The sequence below is a fragment of the Sturnira hondurensis genome, unplaced genomic scaffold, assembly GCF_014824575.4.
Source record: "Sturnira hondurensis isolate 20B ecotype Veracruz unplaced genomic scaffold, ASM1482457v3 Scaffold0006505, whole genome shotgun sequence".
NCBI classification, from domain to species: domain Eukaryota; kingdom Metazoa; phylum Chordata; class Mammalia; order Chiroptera; family Phyllostomidae; genus Sturnira; species Sturnira hondurensis.
The window spans coordinates 6,742,541-6,763,723 of NW_028079136.1; the positions used below are offsets into that span (position 1 = coordinate 6,742,541).

Consider the following 21,183-nt stretch of genomic DNA (forward strand, 5'->3'; position numbering starts at 1 on the left):
TCTTTACCCATCTGTCTCCATCTATGATTACTCCTGTCCAGGGTATAGGAGGAGTAGTAGCTATAAAGAGTTCTGAGCTTCTATGCTCTGGCACATCAGGGGTTTCCCTTAACAAAACCCTCCTCCATTGCGCTGGCAGTTGGTCTGCCCACTGTTTCATTCCATCACTAAGTTTCCAGGTGAAGGAAGCAGGTGGCCCTAGGGCTGTAAGGGGCCTCTGTTCTGCAGTCAGTAAATCATTATGTGCAGTCTCAGAGGAACTGTGCAGAGGCTTAGTAAAATACTAATGTGCCAAAGTCCCACCACCGCATGCAAGCAAAAACAAGCATACAAGGATAGATAGCAGAGATTTCTGGCCATAGTGGCTTCCTCTGTGCAGATGAGTCTCATCCATCCCGACTGTGTCAAGGGCTGGTTGTTGGTCGACTCCTGACAGTAAAGATCTTATTTATCTGTTATTGTTCTTGGCCATTATTTCTTCAAATGTTTTTTTTCTGTTCCTTCTCCTTACTTTCTTGATTCTTACTATATTAGGTTGTTTGAAGTCCCAGAGTTCACTGGTGCTTTTTTCATTTTAGAGGTTCTTTTTTTATCTCTATATTTCATTTTAGATAATTTTTATCAGTGTGAATTCCAGTTTATTAATCTTTTCATCTTTAGAAGTTTGTTTTGAGACTTTTATATTTTCCATGTCTCTGACTTTTTGAACATAGGGGAAGCAGTGATAGTAACTCTTTCCTTGTCTTTCTACTCATTCTAATATCTCTGTTAATCGAAGTCAGTTTTGATTGATTATTCTCATCATGCGTTGTCTTTCCCTATTTCTTTACATGCCTGTTAATCTTTTATAGAATGATCAACATTAATATTTTATCTTGTTGTATGGTGGATATTTTGTATTTCTATAAATTTTCTTAAACTTCTGAGAGGCAGTTATGTTACTTGTAAACAATTAGATCTTTTTGGTCTTGCTGTTATGATTTGTGATTTGTTATGTGAGTTCAGAGCAAATCCAGTTTAGGACTATTTAATCTTACTACTGTTGTAAGTAAGACCTTTCTGTGTACTCTATTCAGTGCCCTATGAACTATTGATTTTTCTATCCTACATGGTGGAAATTGGTACTTTGTCATCAATACTTAAACAGTAGGCACTGTTAAATCTTTTCAGATCGCTTTTTGGCAAGCTGTAGGTGGTTTCCTCACACGCATACACTAATCAGTACGTTGCTGAATTCTTGAGGAACTCTTTGCAGATCTCCCACATTCTTTCTCTGTGCAGCTCCCTTGTTTCTGATGTTCTGCCCTGAGAACTCTAGCTCCCTTAGTCTCTCTCCAGAGAGCCTTTGCTCTAACTTCTTAGTTAGGGAGTCTTCTAGACTCTGCCTCTGTTTCTCCTCCCTGCACCATGGCGTATATACTGTCTCAAGGCAGGAAGCAGGGCCACTAATATGCGCACATTGTTTGTTTCCTGCCTTTCAGAGATATTTGTCCTTCATTGCTTGATATTCAGTATCTTACAAACCATTATTACATACATTTTGTCCAACTTGTTAAGGTGTTTCAGTGTGCAGTGTATAAGTGAGGGTCCAAAGTGAAAGCATCTCTATATATTATATTTTATTACCTTGTTGTTTTCTCCTATTGTTCATAGTAGTTTTGTAGTCATTCCTCTTCAGTTTTCCAGGTTATACCATCATTTCATTGGCAAATAAGAATTTTATCTTCCAATTTTTGTATCTTTAATTTCTTTCTCCTGTGTAATTGCTTTAGCTAATGTCCAGTAAATAATATCACTGATACTATTGTCATTTATTTAAGAATAGGTGTAATGAGTTATGTCCTCTTTTTTAAGTGATAGAGTTGATTTTATTTCTTATTGTATCTATTAATATGATAAATTATATGTGAATTTCTGTTGCTATTTTGATTTTTGGTCTATTGTAGAATACTATTTTTTTCCTTTTTGGAAATGTTTAGGACCTTCTCTTTATTTTTCATTTTCTGAAATGTCATGATGATGTGTTAAAATTAATGGGCTTTAAAATGTGCTAGACATATGGAAAAAGGTCTGAGGGTTCTAGGCCTTTTGGGGAGAAGAGTGCTGTGTTATTTCTCTTATAATTTTTAAAAACATATTTTATTGATTATACTTGTATAGTTATCCCAGTCCCCCGCCCCCCTGCCCCTTGCCTCCCTCTGCCCAGTACCTGCCTTCCCTCTAGCAATCCATCACCTTAGTTCACATCCACGGGTTGTGCTTATAAGTTCTTCGGCTTCTCCATTTCCTATACTATTCTTAACCTGCCCCTGTCTGTTTTGTACCTACCAATTATGCTTCTTATTTCCTGTACCTGTTCTGGTTGTTTGCTTAGTTTGTTTTTTAGATTCAGTTGTTGATAGTTGTGAATTTATTGCCATTTTAATGTTCATAGTTTTGATCTTTTTCTTAAATAACTCCCTTTAACATTTCATGTAATAATGGCTTGGTGATGATGAATTCCTTTAGCTTTACCTTGTCTGGGAAGCACTTTATCTGTCCTTCCATTCTAAATGATAGCTTTGCTGTACAGAGTAATCTAGTTTGTAGGTTCTTGCTTTTCATCACTTTGAATACTTCTTGCCAGTCCCTTCTTGCCTGCAAATCAGCTGACAGTTTTATGGGAATTCCTGTGTGGGTGCCTGTCTGCTTTTCTCTTGCTGCTTTTAAGATTCTTTATCTTTAACGTTTGACGGTTTAATGACCATGTGTGTTAGTGTGTCCCTCTTGGGTGCAATTTGTTTGGGACTCTCTGTGTTTCCTGTACTTGTATGTCTATTTCCTTAGCTAAATTAGGAAAGTTTTCTTTCATTATTTTTTCAAGTAAGTTTTCAATTTCTCGTTCTTCCTCTTCTCCTTCTGGCATCCCTATGATTTGGATGTTGCCACATTAGGAGATGTCCCAGATGGCCATTACACTATCCTCATTTTTTAAATTCTTTTTTTTTGATGGTCTGGTAGAATGCTTATTTCTTCTTTATGTTCGAAATTGTTGATTTGATCCTGCTCCCTCCCCTGCACTGATGGTTCTCTATAGATATTTCTTTATTTCACTTAGTGTAACCTTCATTTCTTCTTTTATGCTGTTGCAGTACTTAGTGATTTCTTTGAGCATGCTGATCATCAGCATTTTGAACTCTGCATCTGATGAGTTGGTAATCTTCATTTCATTTAGTTATTTGGGGGGGATTTTGTTCCATTCTTTCATTTGGGCCATATTTCTTTGTTTCCTCAGTTTGGCAGCCTCCCTGTTTTTGCTTTTGTGTGTTAGGTAGCATTGGTTTGACTCTCTATCTTAGTAGCATGGCCTGTTATAGAAAAGACACCTGTCAATTATGTGAGGCAGAGCCTTAGGTAATCACTAGGGTGGGGCAGTGCATTTCACTGCTTTGTGGTTCTGTGGCTGGGGGAGGGCTCAGAGGGGACAGTGCTACTGCCTGGCTTCTGGAGGTTTGCCTGGCATTCACCCATTTTCAGTCATTTCAGCCACTTCCCATTTGTAGTTGGTGGCCTTCCAGCTGTTGACCTGGTGTTGAATCCCAGAGTGGGTGAAATGCGTGTATTCTAAGTCTGCATGGGTCCTTTAAGCCAAGTTTCCTGAAAATCTGGCAGTTTCTTGTGTTGCTCCAGCTCCCACTGCTTTTGATAGCTAAAAGTTATGAGGATTTATCTTCCTGGCACTGGAACCCTCAGCTGTGTGGTCTGGCCTGGAGCAGGGATTACTCACTCCCAAGGTGTCCCTCCTGGTTTTTACCCACCAAATGTGACTGTGGGACTGCCTGCTCTGGCACACCCACTGCTGCTGTTGCCTCTCCTCATCATACCGCATCTCCACGACTCTCTGCAACTCCAGTCCACCTGACCTATGGTATGAATAGTGTCTTCTTTCAATCCTTAGTTTTTGGACTTTCATACAGCTCAATTTTCTGATAGTTCTGGGTGCTATTTCGTTTGCGATCTAATAGTAATTCTTTTTATGGTTTCAGGAGGAGGCAAAGGCTGTCTACCTATGCCTCCATCTGGACCAGAAATCCTAAGCACATTTGACTAGAAATTTGTAGCTGGGCTCTATGTTTTGAGATGACTGTCACACCCTGGTGAGGGGTTCTGGTAGCAGGGACCACAGATGCACCAGGCTCACCCAGGTCACTTGCCTCTCCACCACCTTAACCAGCACCTGCCCCACCTAATGCCACTATTCCCAGCTTCTTTTATAAAATTTTTATATGTGCTGTTTCTGAAATTTTCATTACCTATGAATTAAAACTTCTTTAGTGATCTATTTTTTTACATATTTCTACCATTTTCCATTTGTCCTTTTTGAGCACCTAATGTGACATTAAAAATTTTAATGTCTCTCTTGTTCTGTAAATGTCCTTTGATATATAAACTCCTCTTTTTAGTGACATTGAATCCTTCATTTCCCTGTGTTTCCAGTGTTCTGCTCCTCCTTCCATTGTCTTTGTGGCCACAGAGTTTTATGTTTGTGTGTTTGTTTGATTGATCTCCCATATTTGGTGACATTCTTATATACCTGGTGTCTCTCATTCCTTATCTCTTCCAGGAATTTGTGTAAACCAGTTTTCTGCTTCCAGGATCTTAGCATTTCAAAGCTGTTGGTAACCTCCTTTCATATTCCTTTGCTGTTTGTGTCTTTATGGTAATTTTGGAGATCTTAGAGGTCAACACATTGGTTCATCTGCCACTCTTAGCTGGAAATCACTAATAACTTTTCTTTTGTGCTCCTCATCTTGGAGTTGTTCTAAATTTCTAAATCATATGTAGTGGTGTTTCTTCAAAACATGAATGTTAGAAGCTATTCCAAATGTTAATTTTTTTCTTTGGAGTTTACTTCTCGAAATCTTATATTTAAAGCCTTATGTGTGTACACCTCCTCATGAGACCGACATGCCAAAATATTAAAACTTGAGAGATTAGGTTAGCTCATCCTCTGGCTTTGAGAATTTGTTAAGATTATAAATAGGATCTTTTTTTGCCTAACTACTTATTGCTGCTATCAAAACCATTGATTTTTATATGCAATTAAATCCGCATACATAACTACCCTCTTATTGATTCAAACAGTGTTTTGATAAATTGCTTGGATTCTCTAGGCACACAATCATTATCTTATACATAGTAAAAGTTTTATTATACTGATGAGGCCAGTGTATGTTTTATGGTAGTAATAAAACAGCTGAATGTAAATTTCTACTAAAAGAAGTATAGGTGAGCCATTTAAATTAAGGTTCATTTAAAGCAAATAGTCTTGGGTAGTCTTTTTCTTAAGTATACGTCATCAAAACTGTCCACTAAAATCAGGCACATATATATGATACCCATTATTTTATGGTAACAAAACATCAGAGAGTTTCCCAGATCTTAAATTGGCTTCTCTTCCAAAGCCTTATGACAACTGTGTTTTCTCTGAACTTTTGGAAAAGACCCGTATATGGTAATGTCAGCACGCACCTGCCATCACGTGGCCTGGCCTGGCAACAGATTTCAGCCTCCTAAGGTTTCTATTACTTTATTTTACAAATCAGTGCTTCTTTGGTCAGAATATTGTCACAATAACAGTTCTTTGTTATCACTTCTTTTCTGTCCTCTTTAGAAGTCTATTAGCAAAACAAAATAATTTAGGGGTTGCCTAACCTTTAAAAGGAATTCAAGGGTAATTAAACATTTTTGTGTTCATTTTGATTTTGCTTTACAAAGCCAGTTCTTCTTCCCTAAGAAAATATTGAGACATGCCTGGAAAGATTTATAAAACACCATGTTTAACCCAGCATTAGTTGTTTAAAAACTATAAACACCTTAAACAACCAACAATAAGGGCTTGTCTGATTTATGGTACTTATGTATACCTACCTGTATGATGATATAATAATTGGTCATTAAAAATAATTTTCTTAAAAACATAAGTATGTGAGAAAATGTATAGTTATAGAAGGTAGAGAAAAACGGGACTCATAACTATATGTGTGTGTGTGTGTGTATATATATATATATATTCCCTTTTATATAAATATTACACACATCTGGAAATAAGTGTTATAAGGAGAGGTTGCATGGTAATGAACTTAGTTTTTTAAGATAATTTCATGAAAAGACAGTTCCTAGAGATACAGAAACTTGAATTGTAGCCCTGCCTTTTGTTACTAGTTATATGACCGTAACATCTCATACATTGGTTTCATCATTTGTAAATGAGCCTTGTAGGATACATTTATGTGTAAAGTATTTTGCACATGTGAGGGATTATGGGCACTTTTATTTACAGATGAGTGGCCTGTTTGGCAGATGATCTAGTTCATAAATTTGGGCCATTGAAGACACAAGGAAGTAAACGGTGGTGCTATTCGTAGTGGATATGTGTGATCTAGCAATGCCTGTCTGTTCTAACCTTGCAACCTTGAAGTATCATGTGCTTTCAGGTTATGCCAAGGTCTTAAAGAAAACTGGAGCTGAACAAAGAACATACTGAAAGGCTGTGTTTTAAAATTCGTATGAGCTTGTTCTCTGTGAAATGATGAGGTTCAGGTGGAACGGAGTAGTCATAAACAGAAGTTGCTGCATAGACACGTGTGTTTGAAAACAGTGTTATTCGTTAGCTTATAGGGTAATGTTCATTGATTATATTGCTCCAAATAGATATACTTCCTAGGTGACTTGAAACAGGAGGGCAAAATGTAGGCCAGTCAGTTATGACAGTCAATTCCAAACACTTTTGCACCTGTGATTGCATTTTTTTCCTGTTTGCCAGTGAAGACACTAGGGAGAGCAAAATTTTGATTTTATCCTGTTTGTTTAATGCTTATCATTCTGCTTACTATCTTTTAGTGACTACTCTGTTTCCAGCTGTCTAAACATTCTCACATTCCTGTCAGAAATGTGACTTGAGCTCAGGTTCAAGAATTGTTGTGTCCACTCCCCCATTGTTTGTTACTTCCTCAGCATACTTTCAGGGAAAATTTGAAGTGATTGAACCAGCTACTATTTTTATATTTCAAGTGTAAATCCTATGAGGAGTACATGTCATTAAATAGTGGGGTCATCTCCTGATACCCCAAATTTTGTTGTTACTTAATCTTATGATACAGTGAATTTCAAAAGGAAACATTAAAGTTACATTTTCATCCTTTGAAAAACCTTTGCATAAACTCAATTGTAAGAGCTGTTGTTTATTTCCTGAATATATTTTCATTTGAGAATACAGCATCAAAATTTCCTATGGAGTTGATTCTAATGATACTTCTAAATGCAGCATATAAAAGAATTACTTTATGTAACTGTAATTTAAGTATCAAATAAGGGATCTCATGTGTAACCAGTGTGTAATTGACCATCTTGACAGCCAGTTTGTGAAAAATTTAGTAAAATACCTGACCGGGCTTACCATGAATTACCATTACTGTCTCAGCTGTGGTCACATTGAACTTAGTTTTGAAGAAGTACCGTACTTACTAAATCTGAAAAATGATCCTTGGAATTTCCCAAAAGTTCTACTGTTAATACTTTCTTAAAAATCAGAATTTAATAGAATTCCTGTTATATTGTAAACTTGGGGAAATGAGGCCACTTAAGTAACCAAGGAGGTCTTACTCCCTAAGCTCATATTGTCTGTCTGGATGTTATGTGTTTATTATTTTCTACCAGAAGAAGGAATTTCTTACAGGCTTTTTAAAAAGGGGACACCTTTAATTTTTATATGAAAATTGGATAATAAATTGTGTTTTGGTAAGCTGTGAATTTGTAGATCTACACGAAAGTCTTGGAAAATATTAAGTGTGACTGTTCAGAAAACTTTCTACAGTATTTCACCTTTGAGAGGTCATTCAAATTAGTCCTAATAATGCTATGGACATTTTTGGTTATTCTGTAATTTTAAATTATGTTTTGTATATGTGTAAACCATTTGAGAAAATTGGGCACATTAAATAAGGGTCACTTTTTCCAGTTTTAAGCAGCACAGTATCTGCTTTCTTATCTAAAAGTAAATAGCTCTATTTGCTTGTAAGTTATTTTGTCATCTGTGAACTCTGTGACTGACTGGTACCTTGGATTTGAGAACTCAATATATTTGGAATTAAGATAAAGAGTTTAATCCTTGTTGAAAATGGAAAGTTTTATTTAAATTTTGTGAAAATATGTAGTTGTCATAGCCTTCTACTATTTACCAAGCCTAATGAGCAACTAATAATAATGAATGACAGACCTCAAAGAAAATAAGGTTATTTGCTATAATTTACAGAATGGATTCACTTTGCCTCAGAAGAGTTGTTTGTTGAACTGATGATGCAGGCTGTATAAATCAGTGTATTAATTTATTACCTAAGCACAGACACCTGTTTCCTGATCTTGAAACTGATTGAAGCTCATTTTAGAAAAATGTACTTGATTCAGGAAAGAAGTTTGTTGAGAAACAGTAAGAAGATTTTGAAAGAAACTTCTGGGTTTTGTTTTCACTTGATAAAAACTCCTCAGTTTTACCAAGATTATACCATTCTGCTACCCAAGTAGCTTAAGCCAGGGCTAGTTACATGCTAACGTGCGTTTCACTAGATTAGCAGCTCTCATACTTTTGGGTCTCACACTGTTTACTCTCACGAATTATTGAAGATCCTCAAGGAGTTTTGTTTATGTAGTTTTATCTACTCATTTGTGTATTAGAAATTAGAACTAGATAATTGAAAGCTGTATATTTATTCATTAAAGTAACAATAAACTATTGCATATTAAATGGCACATTTCAATGAAAAAAGCTATGTTTTTCCAAACAAAATAAGGAAAAAGGGGTATTGTTTTATAGTTTTATAAATATCATTGATACTGGCCTCATAAAAGATAGTTGGATACTTATACCTGCTTCTGCTTTCAAGCTCTTGCAGTAATTTTTTTTTCAGTTAAAGTATATGAAAAAAATCTGGTCCCACAAATATGCAGTTGGAAATAGGAGGATTATTTTAATAACCTTTTCAGATAATTGTGGGAACTTTTATTTGAATACCACACCAAAATTTAATAAATAGTCTTTTCTTAAAGGTTAGTTGCAGTGTGGAATCTGTAAACACATCAGTGTACTTTTCATATTCTGTTACATTAATATTAACTGTTATATTAGATTAACTGTGTAATCTTTTTTTAAAGATTTTATTTATTTATTTTTAGAGAAAGGGGAAGGGAAGGAAAAAGGAAAAGAAACATCAATTTGTAGTTGCCTCTCGCACACCCTGTACTGGGGACCTGGCCTGCAACCCAGGCATATGCCCTGACTGGGAATTGAACCCACAGCCCTTTGCTTCACAGGCCTACGCTCAATCCACTGAGCTACACCAGCCAGGGCAGATTCACTGTGTAATCTTGAGCAATTTATTTATTCCCTCAGTGCCTCAGTTTCCTTTATAAAAGGAAAACTATCATAAAAGTTAGAATATTAGTACTTACCTGCTACTAATCTTGGAAAGTTTACACAAATTAACATATGCAAAATGCTCAGAATAGCATCTGGCATATAATTTTGTGAAGTAAATGTTAGTTATTATGATTATTACCCCCTTTGTTTTGACCTTAGTTTCTATCATCATACCTATAAAACTTTCTCCCCTATCAATTTTTTCCAAAACCTGTCTCTCCTTTCATTGCCTCATTGATTCAATATAAAAAGACATTAAAAAGTGAGATTTGGATGATTTACTACATTTGGAGAGAAACATTAATCACATTTACAACTTCTCTATAGAATAAGAAATTCTTCCAGACCAACAGATTTTTAAGTAGAATAACAGAAGGTAATCTGGGACAGGGTGCTGCTGTGTTGAGGAGCTCATTTCTATTTCTGTTTTATCTCTTGAACAGCACTGCTAATGGTATCTTTTTTTCTTCAAGATGTCTTTGTTTAAAAAAAAAAGACTCTGCTTTCTAGAGCAGTTTAACATTCACAGCAAAATTGAGCAGAAAGTGCAGAGTTTTCATATACTTTCTGCTCCCAAAACACAGCTCGCCATACTGTCAGTATTCCTTACCACAGTGGTGCATTTATTACACTCAATGGATAACTACATTGATTTGATACATTATTATTACCAAAAGTCCATAATTTTACATTACAGTTCACTGCTGGTGTAGTATACACCATTAGCAGTATCGTACAGAATAGTTCCACTGCTCTGAAAGTCCTGTGTTCTGTCCTCCACAACACCCCCAACTGTGGGCAACCACTAGTATTTCCACTGCCACTGTCTCCGTAGTTTTGCATTTTTCAGGATGACATATAGTTGAAATTATACCATATGTAGCCCTTTCGAATTGGTGTTTTTCACTTAGTAATATGCATTTAAGTTTTCTCCATGCCTTCTCATTGCTTGATAGCTCATTTCTTTTTGGCACTAAATAATATTCCACTGTGTGGGTGTGCCACAGTTTATTTCTCCTTTCACCTGCTGGAGGATATATTGATTGCTGTAAATATTCATAAGCAGGGTTTGGTGTGAACATTGTTCTCAGCTCCTTTGGGCTGAAAACCAAGGAGCGCAATTGCTCAGTCATATGCCAAGAGTGTGATTAGTTTTGTTAAGAAACTGCCACACTGTCTTCCATAGTGACTGAACTGTTTTGCACTCCTGTCAGCAATGAATGAGAGTACCTGTTGCCTCACCTCCTTGACAGCATTGAACTTTATCAGTGTTTTGGACTTCTGCCGTTATCATAGGTGTGTAGTGGTATTTTACTGGTTTTATTTGCAATTTTCTAATGACTTATGATGTTGAGCATCTTTTCATATGCTTATTGCTTTCTATATATCTTCTTTAGCCTTTTTAAAATTGGGTTGTTCATTTCCTTATTATTGATTTTTAAGAATTCTTTGTATATTTTAGATGACAGCAAATTATCAGATATGTCTTTCACAAATATTTTCTCCCAGTCCTTGGCTGATCTTCTTATTTTCTTGACAGTTTCTTTCATAGAGCAAGAAGTTTGTAATTTTAATAAAGTCTAGCTTATCAATTATTTATTTGATGGTTCATGCTTTTGATGTCATATCTAAAAAGTCATTTGAACCCAGAATCTTCTAGGGTTCTCCCTATTTATCTGCTAGTGTTGTTTTGTGTTTTACATTTTGGTGTGTATGTACTTTGAGTTAACTTTTGTGAAGAGTGTAAGGTCTGTGTCTAGATGTGTCAATATATTATTGTATGTAGATATCTAGTTGGTCCAGTACCATTTGTTGAAAAGACTATCTTTTTCTCCACTGGATAGTCTTTGTTTCTTTGTCAAGTTTGGTCTATTTCTGGGCTTTCTGTAGCTTTAGAACCAGCTATATAAGTTTGGTTGATTTTTTCTCTATTGAGTTTCTGTTGTCAATCTCATTCATTTCTGTTCTAATTTTTTTTGAAGATTTTTTTTGATTGATTTTATTGATTTATCTTTAGAGGGGAAGGGAAGGAGAGAAGGAGAGAAGTATCAATGTATGGTTGCCTCTCGTGAGTCCCCGGCTGGGAACTGGCCTGCAACCCAGGCATGTGCCCTGACTGGGAATCGAACCGCTATCGTGTGGTTCACAGGCCTGCGCTCAATCCATTGAGCTACACCAGCCAGGGCTCTGTTCTAATTTTTTTAAAATGTTTTTTGCTTACTTTGGATTTAATTTGTTTTTTTCCTACTTTTCTAAGATAGAATCTTAGGTTATTGATTTTAGATCAGTTTTCTTTTTTAATATATGTATTCAGTGCTATAAATTTTCCTCCAAGTAATGCTTTTGTTGAACCCAGAAATGTGGATAGGTTGCATTTTTATTTTCACATATTCATAATATTAAAAAAAATTGAGATTGTGCTTTTACCCATGTGCTATTTAGAGGTGTGTTGTTTAATTTCCAAGTATTTGGGGATTTTTCAGCTGTCTTTCTGTTTCTGGTTTCTAGTTTAATTCCACTATGCTCCGAGGGTATATATTGCATGATTTATTTTCTTTTAAGTTTGTTAAAGTGTATTTTATAGCCCAGGTTGTAGTCTGCATTGATGAACAAGGTGATCTTTCTCATTGTACTGAATTGTAGATTAATGAAAGAATTTAAAAATAATTATGTTTCCCATCAGTGTTAGAGACAGCACTTTATCTTCAACTTACTTTAATGATCTCTTCCAATGGGGGAAGTCTCTTGTTTTGGTGCTGTGTTCCTATGTATGTGGACCTAGGCCTCAGCATGAGTGGTATCTGTGGAAAATCTAGGCTGCTCTCCTAAAATACATATGCACCTTAGTGCAGGTGTTTTACATTGTGAATCTGCACATGATTTATTTTTATACTGGCTGAGGTAACATGTCAAGTTAGCTGGAAATTTTTTTTAATGTGGGGATGTTTAACATTTCTCAGAGATTCGTAACTAATAAATTTTCATTATTGTGCTTTTAAAATGTGACAATTTTTTTATCCCATTTAGTTTTGTCAGCCCAGTGGGTGGCAGCTGTCCAGAGAGAGGAAGCAGCCAACGTTTTTTGTGGTGGTCCTGACAGATATCGACTCGGATCGACATTACTGCTCCTGCCTAACCTTCTATGAGGCAGAAATCAATCTTCAGGTACAACTTTTCTAGCCAGAACTCAGTCAAATGCCAACATTTAGGAATTTTCTGTGTCATATTTGTTTTTGTTAGCACTGTCAGCTTGTGTTCAGTGAGCTCCTTTAAAAAGACTGAATTACTGTATTGTTGATAAGAGCAAGCACAACAGTTACATCCAAGTTTAATTGTTCTACTTTAAAATAAAAATGTTAATCTGAATGCTTCTAAGAATAGCATATCTGTGAATTTGTTTACTAAGATTGGTACCCTGTCATGGTGAACCTGTAATTTTCCTCATCAGTCCTTTTCCTGAGCGGGTCTTTCACGGAGCATAGAGTAGTTAATAAGGGCATTTACAGATCACTTATCACAATTCTCGATACTGTTTTTGAAGCACCTAAGTAAATGTTACTCATTACTATTGGTGGTAGTAGCAAGATGCTGGGACTGAAATTCATAGGCTACAACTATAGAAATAAAAAATGCTGAATCTTTCAGCTTGTTAGTTGGGATTCTTAGTTTCAGACAACTGGATATACTTTCTCTAATTTGTGCAAGAAAGGATTTATGACAGTGTATTATTGGGCAGCTTATGTAATTTCATGGGTGAAGAGTAAGCTAGAAACTAATTCTGGGTACAATGTTGGGCACTAGACAGTATAATCTTCATAAGTGCCCTAAAAATTCCAGTCTCTTATGTGCAGCCAGATTCTCAAATTGTTGACTTCTTTAAATCTCATATGGGTAGATGGTTCCCTGAGAAAGTCAGATTTGCATGCAAATCCCACCCCCCCTGTAAAGGAATCAAGAATACCTTTTTCTTGTTGTTACTTGTTTGTTTTGCTTTCAAGGCTCAGTAATACAAGAAAGAAACTATAAGGGAGTTTGGAGGATGTTGAGAGAGTCAATTTGCCTTATTTGCTATACTTTCAGCTATATACAGATGAGTGGGTATTACCAGCAGGGAAACGTATTGGCTTGCTTCCTGAAATGGCCTCACAAAGGAGCGTTTGGGTTTTTGGTTACTTTAATTAAATTCCAAGATATGAATTTTCTAGATGTAGAAATCTGATTTCCAGTACAAGGGGAGACAAATCACTTTTCATGATACAGATTCACATTCAAGTTTATAGTAAGGCTGATGTATTAAAACCAGCATACTCGTTTATTAATTTATAGTGATAAGTTAAAAGGTTAGATAGAACAAAATATATTTTATCTGCACTATCAGTACATTCTCTTCTTGTCAGATTTTTGTGTGAAGCCATATCAATATCAGAAGCATTTTGATTGTGGAATCAAACTAAGGAGTAATGTCAAAGAGTTAATGACTGTCAGACCAACAGAATTCATTGTTTATATTTGAAATTAGGCATTGTGTTGTCGATGAGGACAGATAGCTTAGAAGTCTGTGACTATGGTCATCTCTGTCCTGGATAATGTTTGAGTGGATGTGACCAACAAATATCTAATCAAATTCCTATTTTGATGAAGTCAGTCTAAATAAGAAAGACTGTTCCCTAGTCAACAGTGTCTTTTTTAGGTGACCTTTATATTTATCAGTGTTGATCTTTAGAATTTAAGTTGGCCCTGAGAATGCAACATTTTCTTTTATTTTCACATTCTTGGGGGCATCTCTTTACAACTTTCTTGTATTATCTAGTGAGCCCTTGCCAGTATGGCCAGGTGATGATGCCCAGTTGGTGGGAGCATTATCTAAAATCAAGAAGTTGGGTTCAGTTCCCTGTCAGGGCACATACTTAGGGTTTGGGTTCATTCCCAGTCCAGGCCTATACAGGAGACAGCCAATCAGTGTTTCTCCTTCACATTGTTTCTTTCTCTTTCTTCTCTGCCTTCCTCTCTCTCTAAAAGCAATGATTAAATGTTCTCATGTAAGGATAAAAACAAACAAGTAAGTAAGTAAGTAAATGAAGTGTTTAGAATTGTCTAATGAAATTAACTGAAGTTATTTAGGTTCTCTCTCCTTTCTCTTTCCCTACCACCCCTTCTAAAATAAACTGATAGAGCACTAATACTCTAAGACAGTCTAGGGTAGATGATGTAGGGTTGTCATCATCAATCCAAGATGATGACATAGGAAGCTCCTGAGCTCACTTCCTTCTATGGACACATTGAATCTACAGCTACACATGAAGCAATTCCCACGGCAAGAAATTCAGAAATTTGTGAGTACTACACATTGAGCAAATGAAAAAATACCCATACTGAAATGAGTAGAAAAGGCTAAACAAAGTCTTGCTGTGAGCCCCACCCCTGGAACATTGACAGGCGATCAGGAATGAACTTAAAACATACAACTTTCACTTAGGCATGAAGAGTTTGGACCAAATATCTGATGCCCAAATGTTAAGAACCCATGTGAGGGATGGGCCTCCCAAACTTCTAGCTCTGGAAGTCAACAGGAGTTGTATTCATGAGACCCAGCAGGCTATAGAACATAAAGAAAGAGTTCATAATGGGTTCAAAAGGTTTGCTGTGGCTATCCCTCTAGGGCTCAGCATTATGGAAGCAAAGAAAATGCCCATCTTCCAGTCTTTCAAGGATAGAATCCTATTTTCACACTTTAAAAGCTGCCGCCTGCAGTTCAGGTGTCTAATTCAGCTCACATCTAGAGGTTGATTCTGATTCTCCCTGGAGATAAAGGAGGCTGGCAGATACTGCCTTATCGTCCTCTCTCTAGCTTACTGTAGTTCATTGGTTTCTCTTTGGAAAGCATACACACATCTGGTGCCATAGATTTTTCATCTGCCACCCAAAGGAAACATTCTTTTAATCCCCTGGTTCTAACGGCAAGCAGGGCTGGAGATCTCCTACAGAACTGAAGCAAACAAACTAGACAGTCTGTCCAGTGCTCAGCACAGAGGGAGCAGACAGAAACACCCATCTCCAAGTAGTTTACTGAAAGAAATACCCATCTTCTAATCTTTCCTGGTTAGAGTTCTATTTGCATATATTGCAAGCTGCTGCCTGAAGGCCTTTTAATCAGCATGAATCTAGGTGGTGACTGTGATCCACCCTTTTGCTGCACTGACAGGTCTTGGCACACCCTCAACTACAGGGAGCGCTAAGAATAATGTAGGCTGCTGAGACCATCACAGAGTTTTTAGAGCCAGCCAAGAGTTAGGACAAGATTGCATGATAAATTTTATCTCCTACAATATGTCCCTCCTTGAAGACTAGGAACGGTGGTTGTTTTGTCTAATGCATAGGAACCAATGCAGAGAATCCAAGATGAAGAAACAAAATAGTATGTCCAAATTAAAAAATATGATCACTAAAATGAAAAGAGAACTAACCATATGGGAAACCATATTGGCCAATGATACCTCAGACAAGGGCTTGATCTCTAAAATACATAAAGAACTCACATGACTCCACTCTAGAAAGACAAAAAGCCCAATTAAAAAATAGGCAAAGGACTTGAACAGACACTTCTCCAAGGAAAACATAGAAAGGGTCCAGACATATGAAAAGATGCTCATCATCGCTAGCCACCAGAGAGATGCAAATTAAAACCACAATGAGATCCCATTTCACACAGGTAAGAATGGCCATCATAAACAAAGCAACAAGCAGCAAGTGTTGGAGAAGATGTGGAGAAAATGGAACCCTAGTGCACTGTTGGTGGGATTGCAGACTGATGCAGCCACTATGGAAAACAGTATGGAATTTCCTCAGAAAACTAAAAATGGAACTGCTTTTTGACCTGGCAGTTCCACTGCTGGGTTTATATCCTAAGAACCCTGAAACACCAGTCCAAAAGAACGTATGCACCCCAGTGTTCATAGCAGCGTGATTTACAATAGCCAAGTGCTGGAAGCAACCTAAGTGATCATCAGTAAATGAATGGATCAAAAAATAATGGTACATTTAAACAATGGAATACTACACAGAAAGAAAGAAGGAACTCCTACACTTTGCAACAGCATGGAAGGAACTGGAGAGCATTATGCTAAGTGAAATGAGCCAGGCGGTGAGGGACAAATACCATTTGATCTTACCTATATGTGGAACCTAATCAACAAAACAAGCAAGCAAGCAAGCAAAATATAACCAGAGACATTGAAATTAAGAACAAATGGACAGTACCAAGAGAGGAGATGGGAGGGGATAATGGGGGGGAAAGGGTGAAGGGTCTTCAGGAACAACTATAAAGGACACATGGACAAAACCAAAGGGGTGGGGATCAGGGAGAGAGGTGGGAATGGCTGGGGTGGCGGAGGATGGGGGTGGGGAAGGCAGACAACTGTACTTGAACAACAATAAAAAAAAGAATATAATCAAACCTCAGAAAAATACCTTAATGAAATGGGAATATCAGATTTAAAACACCAGATAAATAATTTAAATTAATGATCATAAAGATTATGACTGAACTCAGAAGAATGGATGAACAAAGTGAGAATTTCAGCAAAGAAATAGCAAATGTAAGTCATAGAGCTGAAGAATAAAAGATTAATCTGAAAAAAATGTAATAGAGGAGCTCAATATCTATCTAGATAAAACAGAAGAAAGGACCAGTAAACTTGAGGAGAGGGCAATGGAAATCAAAACAGCAAAAATAAAGAATAAAAGATTGACAGTAGCTTAAGGGTTTTATGGGACAAAATCAAGCTGATCAGTATTTGCATAGTAGGGATTCCAGAAAATGAAGGGAAAGAAAGAAGCAGGAAATGTACTTGCAGAAATAATGGCTGAAAACTTCTTTACTTTGGGGAAGAAAACAGAAATCCAGATCCACAAAGCTTAGCAAATCCAAATAAAATGAATCCAAAGAGACCAACACCAAGATGTATTATAATTAAAGTGTCAAAAGTTAAAGAAAGGAGAGATTTTTGAAAGCAGCAAAATAAAAACAGTTTGTTTGTATAATGCCTCTTATAAGAGAACCCTTGTGAGATGATAAGCAGATTTTTCAGGAAAAACTTCGTAGGCCAGAAGGGAATGTCAAGATGTATTTAAAGTGCTAAAAGACAAAAACTAACAACCAAGAATACCCCAACCAGAAACTGGTCCTTTAGAATTGAGGGAGAGATAATGACTTTTTCAGACAAGCAAAAGCTAAAGGAGTTCATCAGCAGTATACTGGCTTTACAAGAAGTGTTAAAGGGACTTCTTTAAGCTAAAATCAAAAGGTGCTAGTTAGCAACATGAAAATGTAAATCTCACTTGTAAAGGTAAATATATAGTAAAATTCAGAACAATCTAATATTGTAGTGATGAGGGTCGATCACTTACAAAGACTCTGAAGATTAAAAGATAAATGTAAAAAATAACTACAATTACAATAATTTGTTAATGTATACACAAGACAAAAGGATATAAATCAGGACATCAAAAACTAAATGGAGGAGTGTAGAGCTTTATAATATACTGGTGTTCAAACTTTAGTTTTTGTCAGTTTACAATAGCCTCTCAGAAATATGAGTTATTTTGTGTCAACCCTCATGGTAACCACAAACGACAGATAATGAAACAATCTATGCATACCCGTCCACAAAACCATCAAATCACAAAGCAAGAGAGCAAGAGAGGAAGAAGGGAACAGAAGAAGTTTAGAAATATCCAGGAAACAGTTTACTAAATGGCAATACTAAGTGCATACCCATCAACGATTACTTTAAATGTGAATAGACTAAATTCTCCAATCCAAGCACATAGGATGGTAATTGGATTAAAAAATTGGACCGAACTATATGTTACCAACTAAAGACTCACTTCAGCTTTAAGGACACACAACAACTGAAAGTGAAGGGACAAAAAAAAAAAATGAAAAAAGGAAAAAGATTGGAAACCAAAAGAAAGCTAGGGTAGCTAAGACAAAATGGACTTTAAGCCAAAATTGTAATAAGAGTCTCAGAAGGTCACTGTATAATGATAAAGTAGCCAACTTGATCAAGAGGATATAACAATTGTAAATATTTATTCACTAAGCATTAGAGCACCTAAGTGTTTACAAATATTAACAGATCTGAAGGAAAAATAATGACAGAAGTACAATAATAATAGAGGACTTTAGTACCCCACATTCAACAATGGATAGATCATACAGACAAAATCAATAAGGAAAATTGTGCTTAAACTACATGTTAGATCAGACAGACCTAACAGACATATAGAGAATCATCTAACAGTAGCAGAGAACCCACATTCTTCTCAAGCACATTTGGAACATTCTCCAGGATAGATAATATGCTACTCCACAGAACAAGTCTTAATAAAATTAAGAAGATTGAAATCATATCAGGCATATTGTCCAACCACAAAAGTGCGAATCTAGAACGAGTTACAAGAAGAAAACTGGAAAATTCACAAGTATGTAGAGGTTAAATAACATGTTCCTAAACAATCAATGGGTCAAAAATGAACCAAAATCGGAAACAAAAATTTCTTACGAAAATGAAAATGCAACATGCCAAAAATGTGGGATGAAGCAAAAGTAAATATAAGGAGAAAATTCATGGTGATAAATATCTACATTAATATAAAAAAGAAAGATCTCAAATAAAGAACTTAAGTTTACACCTTAGGAAACTAGAGAAAGAATAGCAAAGCTTAGAGTTAGTAGATAAAGGGAGTAATGATCAGAGAAGCATTTAATGAAATAGAGAATAAAAAGACCATAGAAATTGTCAGTGTTTTTTGAAGAGATAAACAAAATGGTAAGCCTTTACTTAGCTCACCAAGAAAAAAGAGAAGGACTCAAAATTAGAAATGAAAAAGGAAGACGTAGAACTGATATGGCCCTGGCACATGCCTGGGTTACCAGCCAGGTGTCCAGTAGGGGGCGTGTGAGAGGCAACCACACATCAATGTTTTTCTCCTTTTCTTTTTCCCTCCCTCCCTCTCTAAAGATAAATGGATAAAATCTTTAAAAGTTTTTTTAAAAAGAACTGATGTGATACAAACACAAAGGATCCTAAGAGACTATCATGAGTAATTACATGCCAAGAAATTGGACAACTTAGAAGAAATGAATAAATTCCTAGAAATACCAGCCTACCAGGACTCAATCGTGAAGGAATGTAACATATGAACAGACCAATTAGTAGTAATGGTATTGAATTAATAAGCAAATTCCTCTCACCAAAGAAAAGTCCAGGACCAGAAGGCTCTACTAGTCACTCTACCATACATTTAAAGAAAATCAGTACCAATCCTCCAACTCTTCCAGAAAAGCAGAAGAGCAGGGAGTACTTCCAAACTCATTTTAAAAGGCCAGCATTACCCTGATACCAAAACCAGACAAAGATGCTACAAGAAAAAAAAAATACAACCCAATATCGCGAATGAATGTTGATAAGTGAAAAGATATCCCATGATACTGGGATATCACTTCACATATTGTGTTTTTTTTTTAATGAGAGCATTTATAATCTGCTGTCTTAGTGATCTTCAATTATACAATACAGTGTTATCAACTAGAGTTATCAACCATATTCTTCTATAGATCCTCAGGCTTATTCATGTTACGGCTGAAAGTTTTGATCCTTTTACCAACTTCTCCCTATTATTCCAAACTTCAGCCCATGAAACCACCATTCTATTCTCTATTTCTATGAGTTTGCTTTTTTTTTCCCCTTAAGAGTCTGCATATAAATAATGTCATGCACAATTTGTCTTTCCTTGTCTGGCTTATTTTTCACTTAGCATACTACTTTCACGGTCCATTCATAAACAAGGATTTCCTTCTTTCTTGCAGCTGTATAATCCTGTGTGTGTGTGTTGCATCTTAATTCATTCCATTTTTTTCTTTTGTTTAACCTCTTAAAAAAATTGTTGTTCGAGTACAGTTGTTTCCATTTTCCTGCTGCCACTGTCCCCTGCCCCACCCACCCCCACCTCCCACCTCCCACCCTCAGTCCTACCCCTTTGGCTTTGTTCATGGGTCCTTTACACATGTTCCTTATGATGACCCTTGATGACCCTTCCCTCTCTTTCCCCGTTATCTCTCTCCTCCCTCCCCGCTGGTTACTATCTGTTTGTTCTTTATTTCAGTGTCTCTGATTATTTAATCCATTCAACTTTGATAGACACTTAGCTTGTTTCCCTGCCTTGGCTACTGTGAATAATGCCGCAGTGAACATGGGAGTGCAGAGAGGTCTGTGACACCTTGTTTTCATTTCCTTTTGGTATATAATCAGAAGTGACATCTCTGAATCATATGGTAGTTCTGTTTGTAAGTTTTTGAGGAACATCCATAAATCCCTAGTCTTCCACAGTGGTTGCCTTCCACATTTTCACCAACAGTGCGTGAGTGTTTCCTTTCCTCCACAGCCTTGCCAATGTTATCTCTTGTCTTGTTGATGACAACTATTCTAGAAAATATTTGATGATCGCATTGTAGTCTCCATTTCCATTTCTCTGATAATGTTGAACACCTTTTCATGTACCTGTTGCCATTTGTATTCTTCTTTGGAAAAATGTCTGCTCAAGGCCTTTGCCTATTTTAATTGGATTTTGTTGTTGTATGACTTCTTTATGCATTTTAGATATTAACCCCTTACCAGATACATGATTTACAAGTATTTGCTCCCATTCTCTAGGCCCCTTTTGATTTT

At 36.3% G+C, this 21,183-nt stretch overlaps 1 protein-coding gene across 2 annotated transcripts in view; it reads left to right on the forward strand.

The window, feature by feature from the left end:
• The window catches only part of SBF2 (SET binding factor 2), a 424,767-nt gene that overhangs the window by 170,015 nt on the left and 233,569 nt on the right, over positions 1 to 21,183 (forward strand). For both annotated transcript variants that reach the window (XM_037050085.1, XM_037050086.1), the window contains exon 3: positions 12,482 to 12,619. In XM_037050085.1, coding sequence (XP_036905980.1) covers positions 12,482 to 12,619 — 138 coding nt within the window. The remainder of the gene's footprint in view (positions 1 to 12,481; positions 12,620 to 21,183) is intronic.